The sequence below is a fragment of the Oryzias melastigma genome, linkage group LG24 (genome assembly GCF_002922805.2).
Source record: "Oryzias melastigma strain HK-1 linkage group LG24, ASM292280v2, whole genome shotgun sequence".
In the NCBI taxonomy this organism is placed as follows: Eukaryota; Metazoa; Chordata; class Actinopteri; order Beloniformes; family Adrianichthyidae; genus Oryzias; species Oryzias melastigma.
The window spans coordinates 5,625,085-5,645,834 of NC_050535.1; the positions used below are offsets into that span (position 1 = coordinate 5,625,085).

At 38.9% G+C, this 20,750-nt stretch overlaps 4 protein-coding genes and 1 long non-coding RNA gene across 5 annotated transcripts in view; 3 read left to right on the forward strand and 2 right to left on the reverse strand.

The window, feature by feature from the left end:
* The window catches only part of mpp5b (membrane protein, palmitoylated 5b (MAGUK p55 subfamily member 5)), a gene marked incomplete in the record, with an annotated part of 17,448 nt that extends 13,872 nt beyond the window's left edge, over positions 1-3,576 (forward strand). Inside the window, 5 exon segments of the mRNA XM_024290542.2 lie at positions 33-98; positions 523-684; positions 2,000-2,202; positions 2,294-2,404; positions 2,860-3,576. Coding sequence (XP_024146310.1) covers positions 33-98; positions 523-684; positions 2,000-2,202; positions 2,294-2,404; positions 2,860-3,036 — 719 coding nt within the window.
* Positions 3,577-3,623: 47 nt separating this feature from the next.
* atp6v1d (ATPase H+ transporting V1 subunit D) lies at positions 3,624-7,880 on the reverse strand. The gene is made up of 9 exons (XM_024290545.2): positions 7,662-7,880; positions 5,934-6,051; positions 5,775-5,854; positions 5,540-5,607; positions 5,418-5,462; positions 5,231-5,334; positions 4,455-4,521; positions 4,286-4,364; positions 3,624-4,167 (listed from the first exon to the last, which is right to left on the reverse strand). Exons 1-9 carry the CDS (start codon positions 7,700-7,702, stop codon positions 4,023-4,025), a joined length of 747 nt encoding a protein of 248 aa, XP_024146313.1. The 5' UTR covers positions 7,703-7,880; the 3' UTR covers positions 3,624-4,022.
* On the forward strand, positions 5,970-6,636 carry LOC118598130. The gene is made up of 2 exons (XR_004947231.1): positions 5,970-6,098; positions 6,202-6,636. It is a non-coding gene; the product is annotated as an uncharacterized LOC118598130 (long non-coding RNA).
* Positions 7,881-7,915: 35 nt separating the features above from the next.
* eif2s1b (eukaryotic translation initiation factor 2, subunit 1 alpha b) lies at positions 7,916-11,572 on the forward strand. The gene is made up of 8 exons (XM_024290544.2): positions 7,916-8,067; positions 8,992-9,234; positions 9,331-9,410; positions 9,485-9,636; positions 9,712-9,818; positions 9,885-9,982; positions 10,053-10,196; positions 11,095-11,572. Exons 2-8 carry the CDS (start codon positions 8,994-8,996, stop codon positions 11,218-11,220), a joined length of 948 nt encoding a protein of 315 aa, XP_024146312.1. The 5' UTR covers positions 7,916-8,067; positions 8,992-8,993; the 3' UTR covers positions 11,221-11,572.
* Positions 11,573-11,635: 63 nt separating this feature from the next.
* Positions 11,636-20,114, reverse strand: rbm25b (RNA binding motif protein 25b). The gene is made up of 18 exons (XM_024290540.2): positions 19,959-20,114; positions 19,419-19,515; positions 19,091-19,305; positions 18,918-18,975; positions 18,654-18,814; positions 18,394-18,573; positions 18,227-18,310; positions 15,363-15,628; positions 15,146-15,269; positions 14,329-14,418; positions 14,139-14,212; positions 13,838-13,988; positions 13,269-13,680; positions 12,905-13,200; positions 12,734-12,832; positions 12,606-12,653; positions 12,004-12,087; positions 11,636-11,817 (listed from the first exon to the last, which is right to left on the reverse strand). The coding sequence occupies exons 2-18, from the start codon at positions 19,495-19,497 to the stop codon at positions 11,785-11,787; spliced, it is 2,454 nt and encodes an 817-aa protein (XP_024146308.1). The 5' UTR covers positions 19,498-19,515; positions 19,959-20,114; the 3' UTR covers positions 11,636-11,784.
* Between the last annotated feature and the right edge of the window lie 636 nt (positions 20,115-20,750).

The window sequence follows — 20,750 nt, forward strand, 5'->3', positions numbered from 1 at the left end:
AGCCGCTTTAACAATCGATTCAACGTGTTCAGGCAAGCTTTGGTGTTCGAAGAAGAGCAAGAAGCAGAAGAAGAGGAACGTGTTCAGCAAAAGCACAGGTGGGGACCTCTTCCTTCCATCTCTTTAGCGGCGTGGCGGCTTAGCTGGTTTAAGAGCTTTCTCCAACCGCACACTCGGCTCACGTCTCCTCTCATGTCCCATCTGCAAGAAGCCTGGGCTGCTGCCAGAGAAGTCCACCACTGTCGGTCTTGAGCGTAAGCTGAAGGCGACACACCTTGCAGCTTGTCCAGACTTGTTGTGTCACAAGTCAGATTAGACCTGTCTTCGCAGACGGGATCAGCAGGCGCTTAAACGGCTCACACTTTGGTTCACACTCAGAACAACGTACACACAGTTACTGACAAAGACGACGTTAACAGATAATATTTCTGTGCATCTCCATCAAACATCTGAAGTTCCACAGCAGCAGCTCAGAGTGAATTATTATGTAGGTCAGTGACGGCTCCCGAACTGTCCCTTCAGACGGCGACGACATCCTGACCTACGAGGAGATGTCCCTCTACCACCAGCCGGCTAATCGCAAACGTCCCATAGCTCTGATTGGTCCGACCAACAGCGGCCACGACGAGCTGCGGCGCCGACTTCTGTCCTTAGAGCCCGAGCGGTTCGCCGTCGCTGTTCCACGTAAGTCCAGAGTGAATAATCACCGGTGCACATTTATACAAATGTATGGAGAACAAGTTTATTTTACATGAATGCATTAAAAGTTTCTAAATTCAAATACCATTTTTTTTTACTCCTCCTGATTGTTTTCAGCACCGTCAGATGAATTCTTTTGTATTTTTGAGGCCTTAAAAAACATTTGATAAATATATTGAAATAATTTTCTGTTTTATTAATTTAAAGATTTTTGACTATAGTTAAAAGTTGTTTTAAAACGCTTTTTTTTTTTTAAAAAAAGTATGGCTAAAGATATTACATTGAATTCTATAAATCAGATTCTTGTAGGACTATCATAATGATGACGGAGTTAAATAAATGCAACAAGAATTTGTTAAAAATGTTTTCTAGCATCCTACCTGCCCCTTTACATGATTTATGTTCTTTGATTTACTATAACTTTTCAACCGTTTAACATAATTCCAGTAGATTTTGATAACGGTTGAAAAGTTAAAGATTTAGCGTTTAAGCATCACCTGTGTTAAAGGGTTAACACACAACTTTATCTCCATGAATATATAAATCTCATTAATTTAGTGTATTTTCTTTCAATATTTTCTGATCCAATTCTCAAGAATCTGTGAGTCAAAAAAGTCAAATAAAGCCAAAACAGCTGGATGAATTTAGTCAGACAATACTAAATAACTGCAATAACTACTAACAAAAAACAATCCATCTGCTTCAAGAAGAAGTTTTCTGACTTAGTTTTGAACTGTTCTGAACTGTTAAGTGCTCAAAGAAAAAAACTTTTTTTTTATATAAATAAAGTTTTATTGAGTTTTAAATTTACACTAAAATATAACTTTTGTATGGTGGCCCTGAAGGGTCACAACATTTTAAGTTCATAACTTAACACTTTCGGGCCACAACACTTTAAGTCCACAACTTAACACTTTAGCGTCACAACAAAAACATTTTAAGGCCACAACTTAACACTTTAGGGTCACAACACTTTAGTGTCACAACAAAAACATTTTAAGTTCACAACTTAACACTTTAGGATCACAACACTTTAATTCACAACTCATTGTGTCAAAACAGAAGTTGAACTTCTTTTATTTTGAAATTTATACCTGCCACAGAAATCTGACTTACAACAGAAGTTGCACTGCTTTTATTCTGAAATGTCCTTCAAAAAAATGTCTAATATGACTTTCAAAGTCAACATCATTAGAACTTTGACATCTACCTCTGGGACCTTTCCATCATTTCTGTTGGTTCATTATTAAGAAATTAGAGGAAAAACTTTTATAGATGTTGAATTTATTTACTTCTTCAGACACAACCAGAAACCCCAGAATCCACGAGCGGAACGGCCGGGAGTACCACTTTGTTAGCCGGTCGGGCTTCGAGGCGGACTTGGCAACAGGGAAGTTCATCGAGTCCGGAGAGTACGAGAAGAACCTGTACGGCACCAGCACCGACTCCGTTCGTCACGTCGTCAATTCTGGACACATCTGCGTTCTCTGCCTGCACACGAGGGTAGGACGCGTCTCAACGCTCTGTTTTCTAGTCAGGATTTTGAGAATGAATCCTCCGTTTTAATGGTTGTCTTTGTTCTGTCTTCTTTCAGTCACTGAAGGTGTTGAGATCCTCCAACCTTAAGCCCTATGTCGTCTTCATTGGCCCGCCTTCTCAGGAACGACTGCGCACCCTGCTGGCTACAGAGGGGAAAACACCAAAGGTGAGAACAACAGTCAAACACTGAGGGTTATCGTTTTACAATCCCATGATGTAAGAATGAAACCAACCCCGATTGGTGGAGTTTTTATTTAAACTTTAAAGTTTTAAAAAAGTTTTTAGCAGCTTTGAAACAAACTTAACTAGAGTTATGGCTCATAACATTAGATGTATGGAGGTTCACCTGTTTTTTTAGACACTTTCACACACTTTTGACTTTGTTTTTACTTTCTTTTTAGTTTTATTCATCTTTATTTTGTCTCTTATGTTAAATAAAAACTGTTTAATCTTAATTTTTGTTGTTAAAAAACTGCTTGGAATTGAGTTTCTTAGACATATTTAGGATTATTGTGGAAAAATATCTATAATTTTAAAAAAAGAAACATTTTTAAAGATGAATTATTAAAGTGAAGGTTAAATAAATGACATTTTTAGCAGATTTTTCACTCTGTTCTTCAGCCGGAGGAGCTTAAGGAGACCATCGAAAAAGCCCGCGAGATGGAGCAAAACTTCGGCCACTTCTTCGACGCGACCATTCAGAACGTGGATCCGAACCAGGCGTTCCACGAGCTGCGCCGGCTGATCGACAAGCTGGACACGGAGCCGCAGTGGGTGCCCACCTCCTGGCTGTGCTAGAAACAGCTGCTCCTCTTCAAGACGTCTCAGGGAAGGAAGGAGAAGGTAACGAGGAGCCAAACAGATACCACTGGAGGAATGGACTGAGCTGAAGTTTCACTTTATCCTCATTTTTGGAGGATGGCATCGGCGTGCTGCAGGGACGGACTCCTCTTTTTTTGTTTGCTCCTTGGGGGTCTCACAGATATGCAGAGTCATTTATAGTAATATTTCTATCCTCTTCTTGATTCTAGATATTTATCACTGTAAATATTTGTAGACAGAAGGGTCTAATATTGTGTTTGGCTGTTACATGGAAACAGGGTCAAAAAGTTTTTTTGCTTCGATTGTCTTCCGTTCAGAATATTTAAGAGTATTCGTCAATATCAGTATTACGTTTTGTCTGTTTCAGCAGCTGCCGATTAACTGGTGGATTTTTAACTCTTTGTGTAGAGCTGCTGGGACTGTTTTCTACCAGTTTTATCCAAAAAAAAAGAAGTTTTTAGTCCAAAAACAAACTTTATTGCTTCTTTCCAAAAATCACAATAAACCAAATGTGAAGAAGTTTGTTCACGACTTGATTTTTGCAGAAAGAACTGAGAACAAAGTTTGAATTAGACTTTAATCCAGATGAGTTTCACCACATTTTAAAGCGGGGTCACATGAGGAGGTTCTGTCGAAATGGGAAACATCCACCATGACCTCCACGACACAAACACTTTGAAATCGACAACCTTTAGCTGTACAGCATGCAAAGCCACAGAATGTGACAATATCTACAGACGGATGGGTCACATGGATTGCCAACACCAATCCACATGTAAACATATTCTTTGTTGTTGTATTTGCTTATTTTATTTTGAAAGACTCTTAGTCTTCATCCGAAGTGCCACCGATTTGGTTCCTGTACACGGACACACACAGAACGAATCACATGACGCACACACAAATCTCTCTCAGGGAAAATGGCCAGACAGGCACAAATAAATAGGATGACGAGTGGCGCTTCATTCGAACAGCAGGTCTTCGTCCGCCTCCTCCGTCAGCATGTTGGCCGGCTCGGCGATGGGACCCAGAGCGGCCAGGCGAGCGGCGATCTCCAGCTCCGTCCTCTCCCTGAGCTGCTTCTTCTTCTCCTGAATCTTCTTCAGCCTGGCAGAGCAGAGAATCAGTTAATTTACTCCTGACTCATAAAGCCGTGGAAGTGATTAGAAGGTGAAATCCCAGATAACAATTCAGAATAATGAATGACGCAGCTGAAGAAGTTCACCTGTAGAACTCCTCTCGCTCTCGTTCATCCAGCTCTGTGATGATGTAAGTGAGAGTACGATCAATCCGGGGGATGATCACTGCAACATTAAAACAGAAAAAAAAGACGATTTAGGGTAAAAATACAGCTTCTCTCTTAAGACTTTAACAGGAAAAAGGTGTGAGTGTACCATGCTCTATGGCATTGACACGACGGTTCGTGATCTTGATGGCTTCATCCAGGGTGACAAAAGAAGTCTGAAACACAAAAGGATAAAAATCACTTTAAATATTTAAATTATTTTTAGAGCAGGGATCTGCAACCTGAGGCTCTGAAGCCACAAGTGGATTTTTTTTAACCCTCTCTAGTGGCTCTCTGGATAAAAATACAGTAAGTATAATTAATTAGTATTGATTTAATGTATTTTGATTAAGTTGATAAATTTTGAAAGCAAAGCTTTAAAATACTAAGCAAAAATTTAGTAAAAAGTCTTATTGCTCTGTTTATTTTATTAATTTAAAGCACATATAATTGTTTTTATGTAATATAATTTGCTTTTTTGTACTTTTTCTACTGAACCAAAAAGCAAGAAAATCATGTTCATGTTCACAGATGTAGAAAGTAGAAAAAGGATGACGCCTTATTAAAGTAGATCCAAAGTCTAACATGAGAAAATACTATTTTTATCATGTTTAAAACCTTTCGTAGAAACACATTTGGCACAGGAAGTCTTTTATTTTGAAAGGAAGTCATACGAGCTTCGGTCAAAAGTAGTAAAACATTTCACATTATGAGAAAATGCAAGTTTCTCTTTATATTTGTTTTTCATTTTAGCTAAAAATGAATATAATTCGCATTTTTAAATAAAACTAACAATGTATTGAAGGTAAGAAACGGCTCATTTACTGTTAAAGGGTACAGATTTCTGTGTTAGAGTAATACTGGAACAGAAACAGCGCCCCCTACCTGTAAGGAGGCCAACTCCACCAGCAGCTCAACAGCTCTGGCGTAGTTCCTCTTCAACCTGGAGAGCTGCTCCCCTCCTCTGGCCAGACCGGTGAGCTCATAACCTGTGGGGTGAGGGGACACGCATGAGGACACTCCAAACCCAAACCAGACACGTCGGAGAGCGAGAGGAGAACTCGCCACTTACTGTCTCCGCCTTCTTGGTAGTGCTCAAACACCGGGAGGGTGACACCTGAAAGGATGGGTTAGGAGGATGTGACTATTTTGTTCCAATTTCTCAGAGATGAATGTCCGGGCGCGTGAACTAACCTGCAACGTTATCTTTCTTTGCTCGGACCTTCACCTGCGCTTTGTTGACATTCTGGATTACAGTTGTGCTGCAGATAGTTTGAGTTCATCAACATTTTTTAAAAATCTAGATTTAGAAATTACATCCATGCATTTATATATTCTTGATGAAAATTCAATTTGTATCACATAAAAGTTTATTTATAGCTGGAAAATGTTTATAATGTATAATATTTGACTACATTTCTCTTCTTACCTAAAGTCTCCTGCTGCAAATTTGGCTTCAGCCAAAGAGAAAGCAGCTTCCCTCATAACCTCTCCCATCTTAGTTTTTGTCTAGAAAACATGAAACATTTAGAAAACAAACCCCATCAACAAGAATTTACATTTTGAAGTCATTTTTTTTAAAACTGACTTCAATTATTTTGCGGAGGATCTGACGAAACCGCATGGAGAGAGCGTCCGATTTCTTCTTCAGCAGGTTGCGGCCGGTCTGGGCTCCTTTCAGCCGAGCCTTCATGATGGTCTGAGCCCTGCAAACACAGAGAGAGCAAAATACTTGAAATATGCTTTAGAAAAGGTGAGATTACATCATAAAATCATATTTTTTCCAGTTGATTATTTTGCTAGATCTGACCAAGTGAAAGGCAGTTGAAGAAAAATTGTATATTTGTGTCCTTTAGGTTTCTCTGCAAAAGATGGGAGGAGCTAAACATCTACTTACATGCAAGTAATTTGTCTTTTTTTTTATTTAGTCTGCATTTTTTGGTTTGTGTGTTAATTCCTTCACACACCATATTCAATTTTCTCTGAACTTTGTTTTTGCAGTCAATAAATTTGCAATTCTAAAATGATTTAGCAAAAAAAAATGTATAAATGACGAGATTAATATTTTTTTTATATTGCAACTCAAGGGCACTTTAAACAAAACTACAATTAAACTAAGTTTTGTACAAGATGAAAAGCACAAAAAGATATTAAAAGCTGCAAAAGTAAACCACTAAATTGCAGAAAAATCTAGAATTTGTAAAGTTCTAATAAATATAAGAAGAAAATAAGCATTTTCAGAGTCAAAGATCATAACAGGTGGGTTGCATTGTTAAAAAGAAAAAAAAAAATCTGCAAGGACACACAATTTTGGAATAAACCAGGAAATTCCGTCTTGTTTTTTAAGGACTGTTACTGTCTCGGGTAGAATCGACTTCACCGCTTTTCCGGTCTGCCTGTCAGACTTAAAATTATTGATTTGTTGTTGCATTTTTTCCCCAACATCTATGTCTGAATCATTCCAATGTAGTAAATCTGTATTCTTCCATGCTCTGATGCGGAGATCTGCCACCTTTAAGGCTAAAGAAGTCATTTGGTCCAATGTTTTATACAAAATGTCACCTTATTGTCTAGAAAAATACATTTTATTGATGTTTGTGTGACTATTAAGCCATTCGTCAGGATGTTCCTTTCAAAATAAAATGCACCCTGTGTTGAATAAGATCCTCCTGCTACAGAAGATTTACTTGTAATTACATACTATTGAGAGTTTTGCCTCTTAACAGTATATACTATATGAAATAGCAAATATAAAATCACCTCAGTTTAAAAATCTAATCACAAATGCCAAAAGGTTGCTGCTCTGATGTCATGTATGCATTTTTGTAGAGTTCTGACAGAAACCCAAACACAGATTTGAAGACCATCTTCATAATGTGCAATCCTGTGACTCCTTAAAATAGATCCTAGCACCAATAAATACATTCCTACTATAAGAGTAGCATGAGGAATCTCACAGCCTCCTATTCTGGAGAAGAGTTCAAACAGGTTTAAATATATTCTACAATCTACAAATAGTCTAATTTAGCATGTGATCAAACCATATTTGTCCTCTTATTTGAGTAAAAAACATTATTTCCATTGGAACATGTTTCTTCAGTGACCAACGCAAGATGTTGGAAGCATCACATGACTCAGGAAGGGTTCTTCCTCTTTCAAACAGCGTCCAGACAACACGAAAATCCTCAATCATTCGTGCGAAACACGTTTGTGGAATTGTTTATCGCAATAAACAATAAACAATCAGTTAAAATACACCGTAAATGAGTGTAGTCAAAAGCTAACGTGTTAGCAACTAGCAAGAAAAGGTGCTTACATCCTGGACGGGAAAATGTCGATCCTTTCTTTTCCGGACATCTTCTCAGTTTTTCCGGGATTAAAGCTGAAATCGGTGCCTCGTTTTGATGTTTAGATAAAGTTATATGAATATGCTAACGCAAAACAAACAAATCATTCGGGATTAGGTTCACAGACTAAGGTAAATGGTCGTGATCTTGTTCGTCCGTGATGATCAGCTGGCCTCTGGTCACGTGACTGCGCCAAGATCGCACTGCACATGCGCGGAGCGATAAGCTCCCTAGATCTTTTCCGGGTCGAGGAGGAGTTAGTCCACCTATGAATGCGAGCTAACGGCCTTACATATACAGCTGAAACAACCAGAAAGAACACATATTGACACCGCAGAACATTCCAGTGTGTAGTTCTGTAAGCCCATGACACAGGTGAGTTATTATAGACACGGAAGGAGTTCGATGTTTAGCGGTAAAACAGGCGGCACTCACAGCTAGCTGGCTAGCAGTTAGCCGCGGCTACAATGCACGCGCCACACGTGAACCCGGTGGTTAGCCAGGCAGCTAGCCCACATTAAGTTGCTCTTTTATTGTTTAAATAAATAGTATGACTGTTTGTGTTAGGTGGCGCATTAATAGACAATATCAGATAATTGAAGTGACATTTTAATTGTTTGCTAAAAGTGTTGTTTTGATTCACTTCATGCTAGTTTGTCCGCATTGCATCATCATTTTTATGAAAATATGATATAACTAAAAACTATGGATATTTTAAGTCTTATTAGAACATGTTAAGAGTCATTTTAAGAATATAGCATGTGTTATTGTAGGTTTTTCTAGAGGTAACCAACATAGAAACCAATTTTAAACTTTGAAGCCAAAGGATGGTGCTTAGATTTTTATTTATATAGTAAAAATTCAAGCTTTAAGATGTTTAAGTTACATTTACAAGTGTTTGATTCGATTGATTTACATTTAAATAAATATTGATTGATAAATTCAAATGTTAATACTTAACAGATCTTCTTTTAGCTGTGGTTGCAACAGCAAATAACCCACTTCCTTGCAATCAAAACAGTTTTAATATTATATTTTGTATTTTTGCTATACATTTAATTTTGTTATTAACTCAGTGTGTGTTTACTGTACCTCCTTGTGTAAAATCCATCTCAGTCTGGCTTTATATCCTTAAAAAACCCAAATGTGAGCTGTCCTTTCATGTTAATATTCTGCAAATTTCATGACTAAAGTATAAAACTCTGTTTTCTAAAGGAGAACTAATAATAATGTTTATTTGTATTATAAAACATGAACTAAAATTTGATGTCTTTTTTTTTTTTTTGCGTGTCCTCCCAGCGATGCCGGGGCTCAGCTGTCGATTTTACCAGCACCGGTTCCCAGAGGTGGAGGATGTCGTGATGGTGAACGTGCGTTCCATCGCAGAGATGGGCGCGTACGTCAGCCTCTTGGAGTACAACAACATCGAGGGCATGATCCTCCTGAGCGAGCTGTCGCGTCGACGTATCCGCTCCATCAACAAGCTCATCCGCATAGGTCGCAACGAGTGCGTCGTGGTCATCCGAGTCGATAAAGAGAAGGGTGAGTGCTTCAGACGGGTCCAGTAAATCTCCATATGGAGGTGTTGTTTTTTGCTAGTGAACACAATTATTCTAAAGTTATTTTTTTCCCCTCCAGGATACATTGATTTATCGAAAAGAAGAGTTTCTCCAGAGGAGGCCATCAAGTGTGAAGATAAATTTACCAAATCTAAAACTGTATGTTTCATTTATTTATTTTTTTACCTTTTTGTTGCTGGTTTTTAGCTGAGGTGATTGTCTTGTGTTTACAGGTGTACAGTATTCTGCGACATGTGGCAGAAGTGCTGGAATACACGAAGGACGAGCAGCTGGAGAGCTTGTACCAGCGCACCGCCTGGGTGTTCGATGAGAAGTACAAGCGGCCCGGTTATGGAGCTTATGATGTCTTCAAGCAGGCTGTGTCGTAAGTCCAAACGGAAAGATGAGGAGTACATAAATACTTGACCTTCGTTTAAGTTTTCGGCTTTTTCCTCCACAGAGATCCTGCCATTCTGGATGGCCTTGACTTAACGGAAGAGGAGAGAAACGTTCTGATCGACAACATCAACAGACGACTCACTCCACAGGCTGTCAAAATCAGAGCAGGTTTGTTCCTCGTGGTCATATTTCTGTTCTACAGCAGCAGATAATGACCCCATACCGCTGTTCTAGACATCGAGGTGGCGTGTTACGGGTATGAGGGCATCGATGCGGTGAAGGAAGCTCTGAGAGCCGGACTCGGCTGCTCCACAGAGGCCATGCCCATCAAGGTGAGCCACAACTCAAATTTTCAAACTTTTTTTTTTATCCCCCAAACTCATTGTGGTCCCGTTCTGGCAGATCAACCTGATTGCTCCCCCACGCTACGTGATGACGACCACCACCCTGGAGCGCACGGAAGGTCTGTCCGTCCTGAACCAGGCCATGGCTGCCATCAAGGAAAAGATCGAGGAGAAGAGGGGCGTCTTCAACATCCAGATGGAGGTGAGAGGCTTTTACTTTGAAACACTCGCCTTTTGTCGTGCAGAAGATGACGCAAAACGAGGACTGTCAGGATTAGTCGATTAGTCAGGACTAGGCTGACTATAAAATAATTGACAACTAATTTAACAGTTTTCTTATTTTTATCTCAAAACTACCGTTTGTCTTATATTTACGCCAGAAACAAATGAAAGAAATAAAGGTTTGATAAACTTTTGTCTTAATTGTCTTTACTTTTAGTTGGCATATACCTTAAACACTTCAAGTTTAAAGCTAATAATGGTTAAGATGCGAGTTTTACATCCAGATTAGTCGACTATTAAAATAATCGTTTGTCAATTTGGTATTTGATCAGTATTTTACAAAATTAAGACTCAAAAAAAAAAAAAGTTTGTAACGGAAATTGTGCCATTTTCAGTCAAATATAAGTTGTTTTGGGGGAATTTTTTGTTTAAAAAATGCTCAATTCAACTGCATTTTGTACAATGTTTTAAGTACTTTTAGTCCAATTTTAACTTTAATTTTGTCATTTAAAGATGTATTGACTGGTTAACACCAACTTACTAGAAATTGATAGTAATGTAATTTAGTTTTAATTTAACTTTAAAGATTTTAGAATTAATTTTAATTTTAAAAAATTGAAAAATAGCTTTAATTTTCAAATAGTCTACCCGAAAATATGGATTGTCAGTATTTTAAATGGTATTGTCAATGATCAATTATGGACATATTTACCATTTAAATGTGAAAAACTTAGCAGTTATGCATGGAAGAGATTTTAAGTATAGCGTCTCATTTTGGATATTTTTTTATTTAAAGTATTTTTGAAAAAGCTCTGACTTGTACATTAAGGAGGGAAAAAAATTATAGCTGTTTTTAACTCTTATTTGTCCTATAACAGCCCAAAGTGGTCACAGACACAGATGAGACGGAGCTCGCCCGGCAGCTGGAGAGGTTAGAGCGTGAAAATGCAGAGGTGGACGGAGACGACGATGCTGAAGAGATGGAGGCCAAAACTGAAGACTAACCTGTCGTCTGAGAGAAGAAGAAGTGTGGACTGACTCCGCCCCAAATTCCCAACTAAATTATCTGTAGTTTATTGGAAAACATCCGTTTTACTAGCAAGAGGCAAGAAAAAAAGCCAAACACGGAGACCCGGATGGTAAATTAAATCAAACGCATTCGAATAATAGAAAGCTGTTTCCAGCAGTGGCCTTCACCCGCCTTCCTTTGACTTCAGTATCCATGGCGATTCATCTTTAGGGTCACAGGATGTGACTGCATGGAAGGTTTGTGCAGCAGTCGGTGAATTTGTGTGCGAGTTCTCTTCCAGTCTCAAGGTGTTATTCATGAAACCAATAAAGTTCTGGAAGTTTTGATCCAAGTGTTTCATCTATGAATTACATATTTACAGTAAATTATGAAAACAGAATCCAGCCAAATATAAAAAAAAAATCATTTTTAATCATACAAAAAAAAAATGGAGAGTGCCTTCACAAATTCACAACATTTCCATTCCAGCTTCAGCTCTTACAGTGGTTATGAGGTGTGCTTCAGGGGAGTCACCGTCCAGGAGTTTGAGTCAAACATTTCAGAGGATTGATGCATTTTGTGATGAGGTGGTCTGTGGACGAGAACACGGCGACTTAATACGAGTTTCACAATCACTTAAACCTTCCAAAAAAAAGTCAAACACGTCTGAAATCCACCTCAAGCTAAAAGCAGATTTCATTAGCTTAAATCTGAGTGACTGAAATGATTATATTACAAGAGGGAAAGAAAAGTCATCTAGTGATTAGACTTATTTTACCAGTCCGATTTTCTTTGCTTCTGTTTCATAAATGAGCAACCGCCACATCTTCACTATGAAGACCTCGGCTTCTTCATCCAGAACCTTTTAAGAAGAAAACACATTTTGACAACCATTTAAGTGGAGAAAAACTAGGACATTAATAGGAAAAAGGTATTATTTTGAAAGGTCACTTCCTGGTTTTGTAAATGGAGTCAAGTTAAGAAAATTAATGGTTATGTCGAATTTGCCATTTTCTATTGCTGTCGAAATTTCCCAGAAGTCTTAGCAAAAAACTAGTGTCCATCAATGCTCTCCAGATAAGTGAATATAGACCACAATCCATTGCGGTTGAACAATTTCAAACAAGAAGTGTTTAAATGTAATTTTTGAATAAACATCCACATTTTCACCATCAGAACACAGTGGAGTCACAAATAAATGTCGTGAAATGTTTGTTTCGATTGTGACAAATCTGTGACGTCATATCCAGCATTTACCTAAACAAAAGAAAAGTATTGCCTTTAAAATCCAGGGCACTAAATTGTCCCGCACTATATAGTTTTTAGTAGTTAGGGAGGGAATTCTAACATAACCAATGAGATTCAAGAAATGAGACTCACCATGGCAACATCATCCAGAATACCCTGTGGCGTGCCGTGAGCCATCACCTGAGAACAGACGGTTGTGACGTTAATTTAATCGTTTTTTTTTCCCAGCCTTAAATGAATAAATATTTTATGTTGCGTACCTTTGAACACACAAAGTCCACTAACGTTGCTTCTTCCTCGCCAATATACTCAATGATCTTTTTATTGATCCACGGCCGGACGCGGCGTTCCATTAACGTCTAGAAAAATGACATTCAGAAAGTTAATTTCAACTTTCAGAATAAGAGCCTCCATCCTCCTGCTCTCCGTACCGTGTCCACCATGGTCCAGTCCAGCGGGTATGAGAACAGCTCCGGTTTTGCCGTGGGGATCTTCTCAATCAGACTCTTGATGTGCTTGCGTTTCTCCTCGGCGTTGGCTCCTTTGATGCCCGACAGCCCGGCTCCTTCCACGCCGAGGCTTTTGTCGTCGTCGTAGTCCAGGGGGACCAGCTTCCGTTTGCGCGGCTGCTCGTCGGCCTCCTCGTCGTCAAACTTGTTGAAGACGCTGTCCACTGGGAGTTTTTTCCTTTTGCCCGCGGCGGTCTGGCCGGGACTCCCTGTAGCAGCTGGAGAGGACGACATTTAAAACAGAATATCTACGGGTCACAGCTGTTCTGAGGGCATAGGGACTCACCGAGTTTAAGGCTGAGGCCGATCTTGGGCCGGTTTTCATCTGGTGGCAGAGCGTTGGGGGGAGAGTTCTCATGAGGGATGATGATGCCGCATGGCGACTCATTTCCGGGGGAGTTGGGGGACGCGTTGCCGCTGGCCGAGGACACGGAAGGTGCTGCGGTGATCGGTCGCATCGTGGGCTTTAAGCACGGTTTAAAGGCGGGGTTCTCTTCATCGTTGTCGTAATCCCCCTCCTCGCCCTCCTCCACCTCATTGTCAGAGAGCTGAGGCTGCGGCCGCACCTCCGGCCTTTCTGGCTCCGGCCTGCGGTCCCGGTGGTCCCGGGAACTTCTGTAGCGTTCGTGTAGCACCTCTGGTTCCGGCTCTTGGATGACGGGAGGTTGTCTCAGACGCTCCTCCTCTTCCTCTTCCATCTGCACCAGACCAGTTTATATTTATATCATTTTCTAGCTCTAGCGGATTAAATATGGAGCATAAAAGCACAGATCATAAAGTGACCTTCACAGAAAAACACTTCATGGTTCCTCACTACAGACAAACATGACCAGACAAAACCAGAAGGAATCCTACCCTGCGCAGCTCTGCGTCTGGGTCTGGATGTCCCTCTTCTAACAGCCTCTGTCTGATCTCCTCCAGCTCCTCCTTCTCCCTCTTCCTGTCTCGCTCATCCATCTCGATCTCCTTCTCTCGGTCTCTGAGACGCTTCTGCAGTGCACTGCCCCTAGAGGTCACAATGAAAACAGCAGGCTTTAGAACAAAGCAGGGAAATTCAGATTGAACAGAATCGTGCAGAACTTTTAAATATTCACAGAACCAGTTCACAATTTGAACTGTTTTCTTATATATATTTGAGATTTTTGTTTCTGCTCACCTGTAGTATTTGGGGTCATCTCTTTCATCGTCGTAATCTTCAAGAAACTCTTTCAACCGTTTTCCTTCTTTCAGCTAAAAGGACAAAAACTTCTTTAGTAAAAATGATTTTTTTTCCACATTTATAAGCTCCCTCAGGAGGAGAGCAGAATATAAAAAGATCTGGATAAACTGAAGGTCTTGTAATCTACCGTTTCTCGACGGCGCTCATCTTCTCTCTCAGCATCCTTCGCGTAATCTCGTGCCTTTTTCCGCTCCCGGAGCTCCCAGTTCTTCAGGCGCTGTAAGAACAATGGAAGGTAAATTAAAACCGGAAAATAGTGACAGCATAGCTTACTTGTTCATCTATTGTTATTAACTTGTTTTTGATGGACATGGACTTGTTTTTTGCCACTACTGCTCCTTTATGGAGTATTTTCCACCACTTTCAGAGTCTAAAGTGGTCTGCAGGTGCACCATTTGCACGATCAGCTGTTTTTACTTGGATACAAAAAAAGAGGATGAGGAAGAGGATGAACAAATTAGAAAATTTATGATTTTTATGGGGAAAATAAATCTCTGAATTTCACTAAAAGTGTATCCTGCATTTTAATTCAAAAACATATTGATTAGTTTGTTGAAAAAATGTGTTGTTTTTTATGAAATGACACCTAAAACTTTAATTCTATGTTGTGGAAATGGTTTGTTAAACATTTTTGCCATTTCCACAGCATAATAAATCACTTTTTTCAAGATTAAATTTTCTGTTTTTGCAGGATTTTATGTTTCATGTGTGAATACAACATAGAAAAATGACAAAATAAAGGTAGTGTCACTTGAGATGAGGTTGTTCTGGTCAAAATGATACCAAATAAGCAAGAAAGAAGTCTGTCAAATTGAAAATACAGACGGTAAATTCAAAAGTTGACAAAAACTGAGTTTGTTGTGTCAATAAAGTTTTATTCGACTCTAAATAAGTGTAAAAGTCTGCTTCATCGGGTCTGAGTGGTCGCGGTGAGCCGGTCCTACCTCCTGATATGCTGCTTCTTTGTCTCGGAGTTTTCTCTCCAGCTTCCGGCGTTCATAAGCCTCCTCTTCGTCCTCTTGGTCACGCTTCTTCTCTCTGTCTCTGTCTCGATTCAAACTCAACTCTCTAAGAAAGTAAATAAATTAAACACAAATACATCAGGATTCTCTGTGGGAAATCATTTAAATACATAAAAATCATCAGGTTTCGTCTTTTTACCTGGATCGGCTGCGGTTGATGCTCCTGTCCCGACTCCTCTCCTTTTCCCGCTCCCGCTCGCGCTCTCTGGTCCGGCGGTCTCGGTCTTTGTCCCGGTCCCTTTCCCGTTCTCTCTCGCGCTCCCTTTCCCTCTCCCTTTCCCGCTCCTTCTCCCTCTCGCGGTCGCGCCGCTCCCTCTCCCGCTCGCGCTCCTTTTCGCGCTCTCGTCTTTCCCGCTCCAGCTCCTGCCTCTCTTTCTCCCGCTTGTCCTTCTCCTCCTCCAGTTTCTGCGGAGCAAAACACAGCCGGGGTCAGCTGATGCCACTCGGGATCCCGGTGGGTTTTGCAGCAAGCTTTAAAATGTGCACAGATGAAGGGATTTCCAGGTTTGGGTGTTTCAGAGGAACATGATCAAAGATACGTTGTCGAGTGGCTCTCCCTCATCATTTAATGATCATGCTGCTAGAATTCTGCAGTTAAATCTACAGTCTAGCAAGACTGGAAACCCCTTAAATGGTTGAAACGTTCTGTGAACCATCATCAATTTAAAGCATTTCGTTCCTTAAGAGCCCCTCTTTAAGAAAACAAAAACAGAAAAACAGGCTTTTGTGGAACTAGTTGTTTGTGACTTACAGGTGTTGAACTATGGCCTCAGCCCTTCGCTGCCCCTACAAGCCTTTTAAGTTAGGCCTGGGAGGAAAGCAGGTCACAGTATACAAGGGAAACACGTTATGGGATTGTGTCTTTCTATGGCATCATAGAAATCAACAACATGACATTTGGTGTTGTTCTCTAGAAATGACATTTCTGCACAGATAAATAAAATTTTAGAAGCAGTCTTACCCCGCAGGAGTCTTCAGGCGCTCTTCTCGACTCATTACTCACACAAACACCACAAGTCTGCACAGCCGTTACACACAACGCCTTCGGACGTCTTTACAATACTGAAGATTAGGAAAACGTGCTCTGATTTGTGGTCGTGTTCTGACCGGAGAAAGCTTTGGGTGTAACGAAACTCCACAAGAACAAAGTCATGAAACAAAACATGGCGGATGTTAATGACTGGACAACTTCAGAACTCTGGTTAATGTTCACGCCTTGGGGGAATAAGGTTGACATTTGTTGATTTTTATTTATTTATCTTTTAAGTTGCTCATTTTAGTTTAGTTTTAAAGAAAATGAAAGATAAACCAAATGTATTTTGATCTAAAGGCTTAGAGGCCAAAAAAAGTTTTTAGGGATGTCAAAAAAATAAATAAATAATAGTATTTGGCTTATAAATTGCATATATTTGGAATAAAATTGACTAGGACGCTAATTCAAATGCCAAAACTGTTGGAAAAATGTAATTTAATGTGTCAAAGCATTTTGTTTTTCTGTCTCTTAATAATATTTGTTATAATAATTTGTTTTTTTAGCTGTTTTTATTGTTTGGTGCCATATAAAATCAATAAAATTTTAACTTAAAGAAGTACTTATGCCTATAATTTTGAAACCAAAGCACAAATTAAAAAAAGAAAAAAAAAAAGAAATCAAAAGAACTTCAACAAAATTGTCTTATTATTTAGGTATGTCCAATTTGCACAAGTTCTCTCTATAGGGTTTGAAAAAATTAATCAGGATAACAGGTAGACTCGTATTTTTCTGTAAAATATATATTAAAAAGAGATAATGTTGACTCAAAATTATGTTAAAATGGAAGAAATTAATTCTCCAGAAGGTTAAATACAACATTTATAGTTTGGGTCGGTTGGTTAATTCTACATTAACTATTATTAACTCTGCAGTTTGATGACTTTATTTATCCATCAGCCCAGATTACTACTTACCTTCTTGGTAACTGAAACTTCTGTTCAAATTAATGTTTTAGTGTTGGTCAAACTTCATAAAATTTATTTTTTTTTTCCAGTATATTAATCGTTTTTACTCATCGCTTCAGAGAATTTATTTTAGTTTTTGATCAGTATTGAAATATTTTTTTACAGAACATAATGAGACCTTAAAAAAATCAGCATGCCAAAAGGATAAAAATGGACAAAAATGTAAATAAAAAAATAAAATAAAAATATAAGACAGAGAGCGAGTGACTCAAATGATGGAAAAGATCAACCAGCACACTCAGAGGACGTACCTTCTCAGTCTTCAGTTCATCATACTGCTGTGGAGAGGGCGCCCCCCACTCCACACTGGCATAATAATGATTATAATCAACAATAACTGCTGTGGTTACTTCATCCTTGAGCTTCAACATCAACATGACAGCAGAAATAATCGAGGACTAGCACCGGTTCACTGACTCCATCTTTCCAGGGGATCTGCCAATGCGCTCATGAATCCAAGAGCAAAAAAAAAAAAAAAAAAGGATTGCATTGTTGATTAAATTTAAAGTAAAATTGTTGATGCCCTGGTCACAAAAGAGCAGTGCAGTTGCCCCAATGCAATTCCTCAAGAGGGGGACGCCCAGTATATGTATATAAGAAAAGAAAGATGATACTTACATCCTATCCTGGCAACTTTTTCCAAAGCTCTGTGATTCATCTTGCTTTAGTCACCATATGATCACTATCATAATGGTGGGGTTTAATGAATAGATTAGCTTTAAGGTAACTTTACATTGTCTCCATGCATTTTTGTGATGAATGAAGAAATTATTCTCAGGTTTCAAATCAGGCCTGTGGTGTCAAAGAATGCTAGCTCTCTCTTTAAACATGAAAAACGTCACACGGACGCATACGTGTATTTGTGTGCATTTTTAGTGTCAGACAATGTGTTGCTGAGATCCAGTGCTGCGTATTTAACTATATGTGCAAGCTCAAGGAGTGAACTATGTGAGCAAATGCTGTGGGAAACCTGTGATGGTGACGCAAACAAAGAAAATACTTTACCTTGTGAGTATCGCGAAATTTGCTAATCTCTCTGGAAATCAGGTCTCTCTTGTCCTCCTCTATGTCGATTGTATTGATGTCGTCCTACGATGAAAACATATTTTTAATTGCTTGTTTTTCCAAACACAAACGATCCAACATTTAGAGAATAAATAAATTCGGCTCACTTCTTCTTTCTTTTCCTTTTTTCTCTTCCGTCGCTGGGACTCCTCATCCTGAGAGGGAGCGTTTAGTTCAGCAGCATATTCCCGCATTAGCCCATCAATGGCACCTTTGACAACTTCGTCTTTCTTCTTCGTCTCCTCATCCAGGACATCATCATCCTCTCCATCTCCCGATATTTTATTCTGTCAGAAAAGAAACCCTTAAATATCTAAACCTTTATCACAAAGCGTGACAGTATTTATTGATTGAAATAATCTCATACCCCATTTGCAGTTTTCTTTTTGGCTTTCCACTCATCCAACTGGGCTTTAGTCTTTGCATCCACCTTCACTAACAAGTTTTTGTCGCCTATCTGTAGATCGTGAAGCAGCCGTAAGGCTCGCAATGTCGATTCTGGCTCCTTGTATTCACAGAAACCAAAAGCTGCAACAGATTTCCATGAGAATAAATTAATCAGATGCATAATTACTGGTTCAATAAATGTAATACGACTATTTTAGACCACTTTAATTTTAAAAAAGTGTACCTTGAAGTTTACCAGAAGCACCCTGGACTCGTTTCCAGCTCAAAACAATACCACATTTCTGTAAAATTAGCAAGAAAAAATGTTAAAGGACAATATATCTGTATTTACATAAGATTAGGTAAGTGACTTTGTTTTTTTCCCGTCCCCCCTGCTCATATACTTTAAAATCTTACCGCCAGTAGCTGTCTAATGAGCATATCTGACGCTTTCTCTGATATATTCCCAACAAAAACAGTAGTTGTGGGCCCGCTATTCTCATCATCTTTGGCCCGCAGAGCAGCAAGATCCCTCTTTGGAACCGGAGGTTTACTGACAACTGGAACGGATGAGACCATCACTGCAGAGGTGGGTGCCATGATGCCCATGTGAACTGGGATCATTGGAGTTCCTGCATTGAAATTGAAAAAAATAAATCAAACAGATACCATGAACTCAAGTATACATATTTTTTTATTTTCAAGTGTAGCCTCACTACAGTGAAATATTAAAAGGGGTGCTTACCTGCGGGAAAACCGGCATACTGAGGGGGCAGACCAGGAGGGGGCAACAGCGGCCGGTTTAAATGAGGAGGGAAGGACATTCCGAGTGTGAATGTGACCTAATGTAAACAGAATAAATTCCATTAGCAGTCTATGCAAGAATGAAAACAACTACATCAATCCAATAAATTGCTAACGCGTAGGGCTTAAACTTATGTCAACATTATCTTATCTACAGATGAGATGATAAATTGACCGCAAGGAGCGATTAAATTAATTAAAACTTTCAATGCATAAACATAAAGTTTATTTAAGCAAGCTACCTTGGTGAAATAAGGTTCAAAACTATGCACGTCGATAATTTCGATAAAAAGGTTTACCGAAAACAAGCAGCTTAGCGCGCTAAAGCTAACTCTGAACACGCTACACTAATGTACCCGGTGACACTGAACTGAGTTATGCTAACGTTTGCTTTAGCTGACGTGACCTAACAAACAAAGCTAACTTTATTGTGCTAAAAAAAATAGTATAGACTAAATTAATTACATTGAAACACTCTTACCTTGAATTAGGTCGTGTGAAAATTATTAAAAACCCACTATAAAACGGGTAATATTTTTGAAGAAGAAAAAAACGTTAACGTCTGTAATGGTACTAAACTAGCACACGAGCTAGAGGAGAGCGTTCTGAAGACTCACGCATGCGCACTTCCTACCAAAGGGCAACGGCACTTCTTTTGTGCGTCGGGACATTGCCCGTGGACGGAGCTAATGTTCCACGTTAAACAAGTACCATTTAAAATGTATTCCAAGAATATTTTTTTGTACTGGAACAATGATATTAATAGCTTCTATTGCTAATTTTCTTTATTTCTATTTTTATAGTTTTCTTTGTTGGCAAATGTATATTTTTCCGCATAATTCTTTTGAATATATATAGTTATTTAACATAAGCCTATGAACGACAAAAACAAAATATTTTTTTATCTGTAATATCATTGTATAGACATATTGTGATGCCTTTTTCCCTCACATTTAATTAGAAGAGCCGTGGCATTTAGTTGTTTCTTGAGATAGTTTTGCTTTCAATATTATTTTTGATTTTACTTCCCCCAAACTTACGTAAAATTAAATCTGAAACTAAACAAATCTTTAAATAAATATGTTTTTCAATTAACTGGTTAATTTTTTACCTTCTAAAATAATTTGATCTAGATGAATATTGTATTTAAAAAGAAAAAATAGATAAACATATGTCATTGATCAAAATGAGGCATAGACCGGTAGTTGTAAACTCTGTGGTAACCAATGAGAAGCGTAGTTAGTGTGTGACAACTCCGTGACGTCATCTTTAG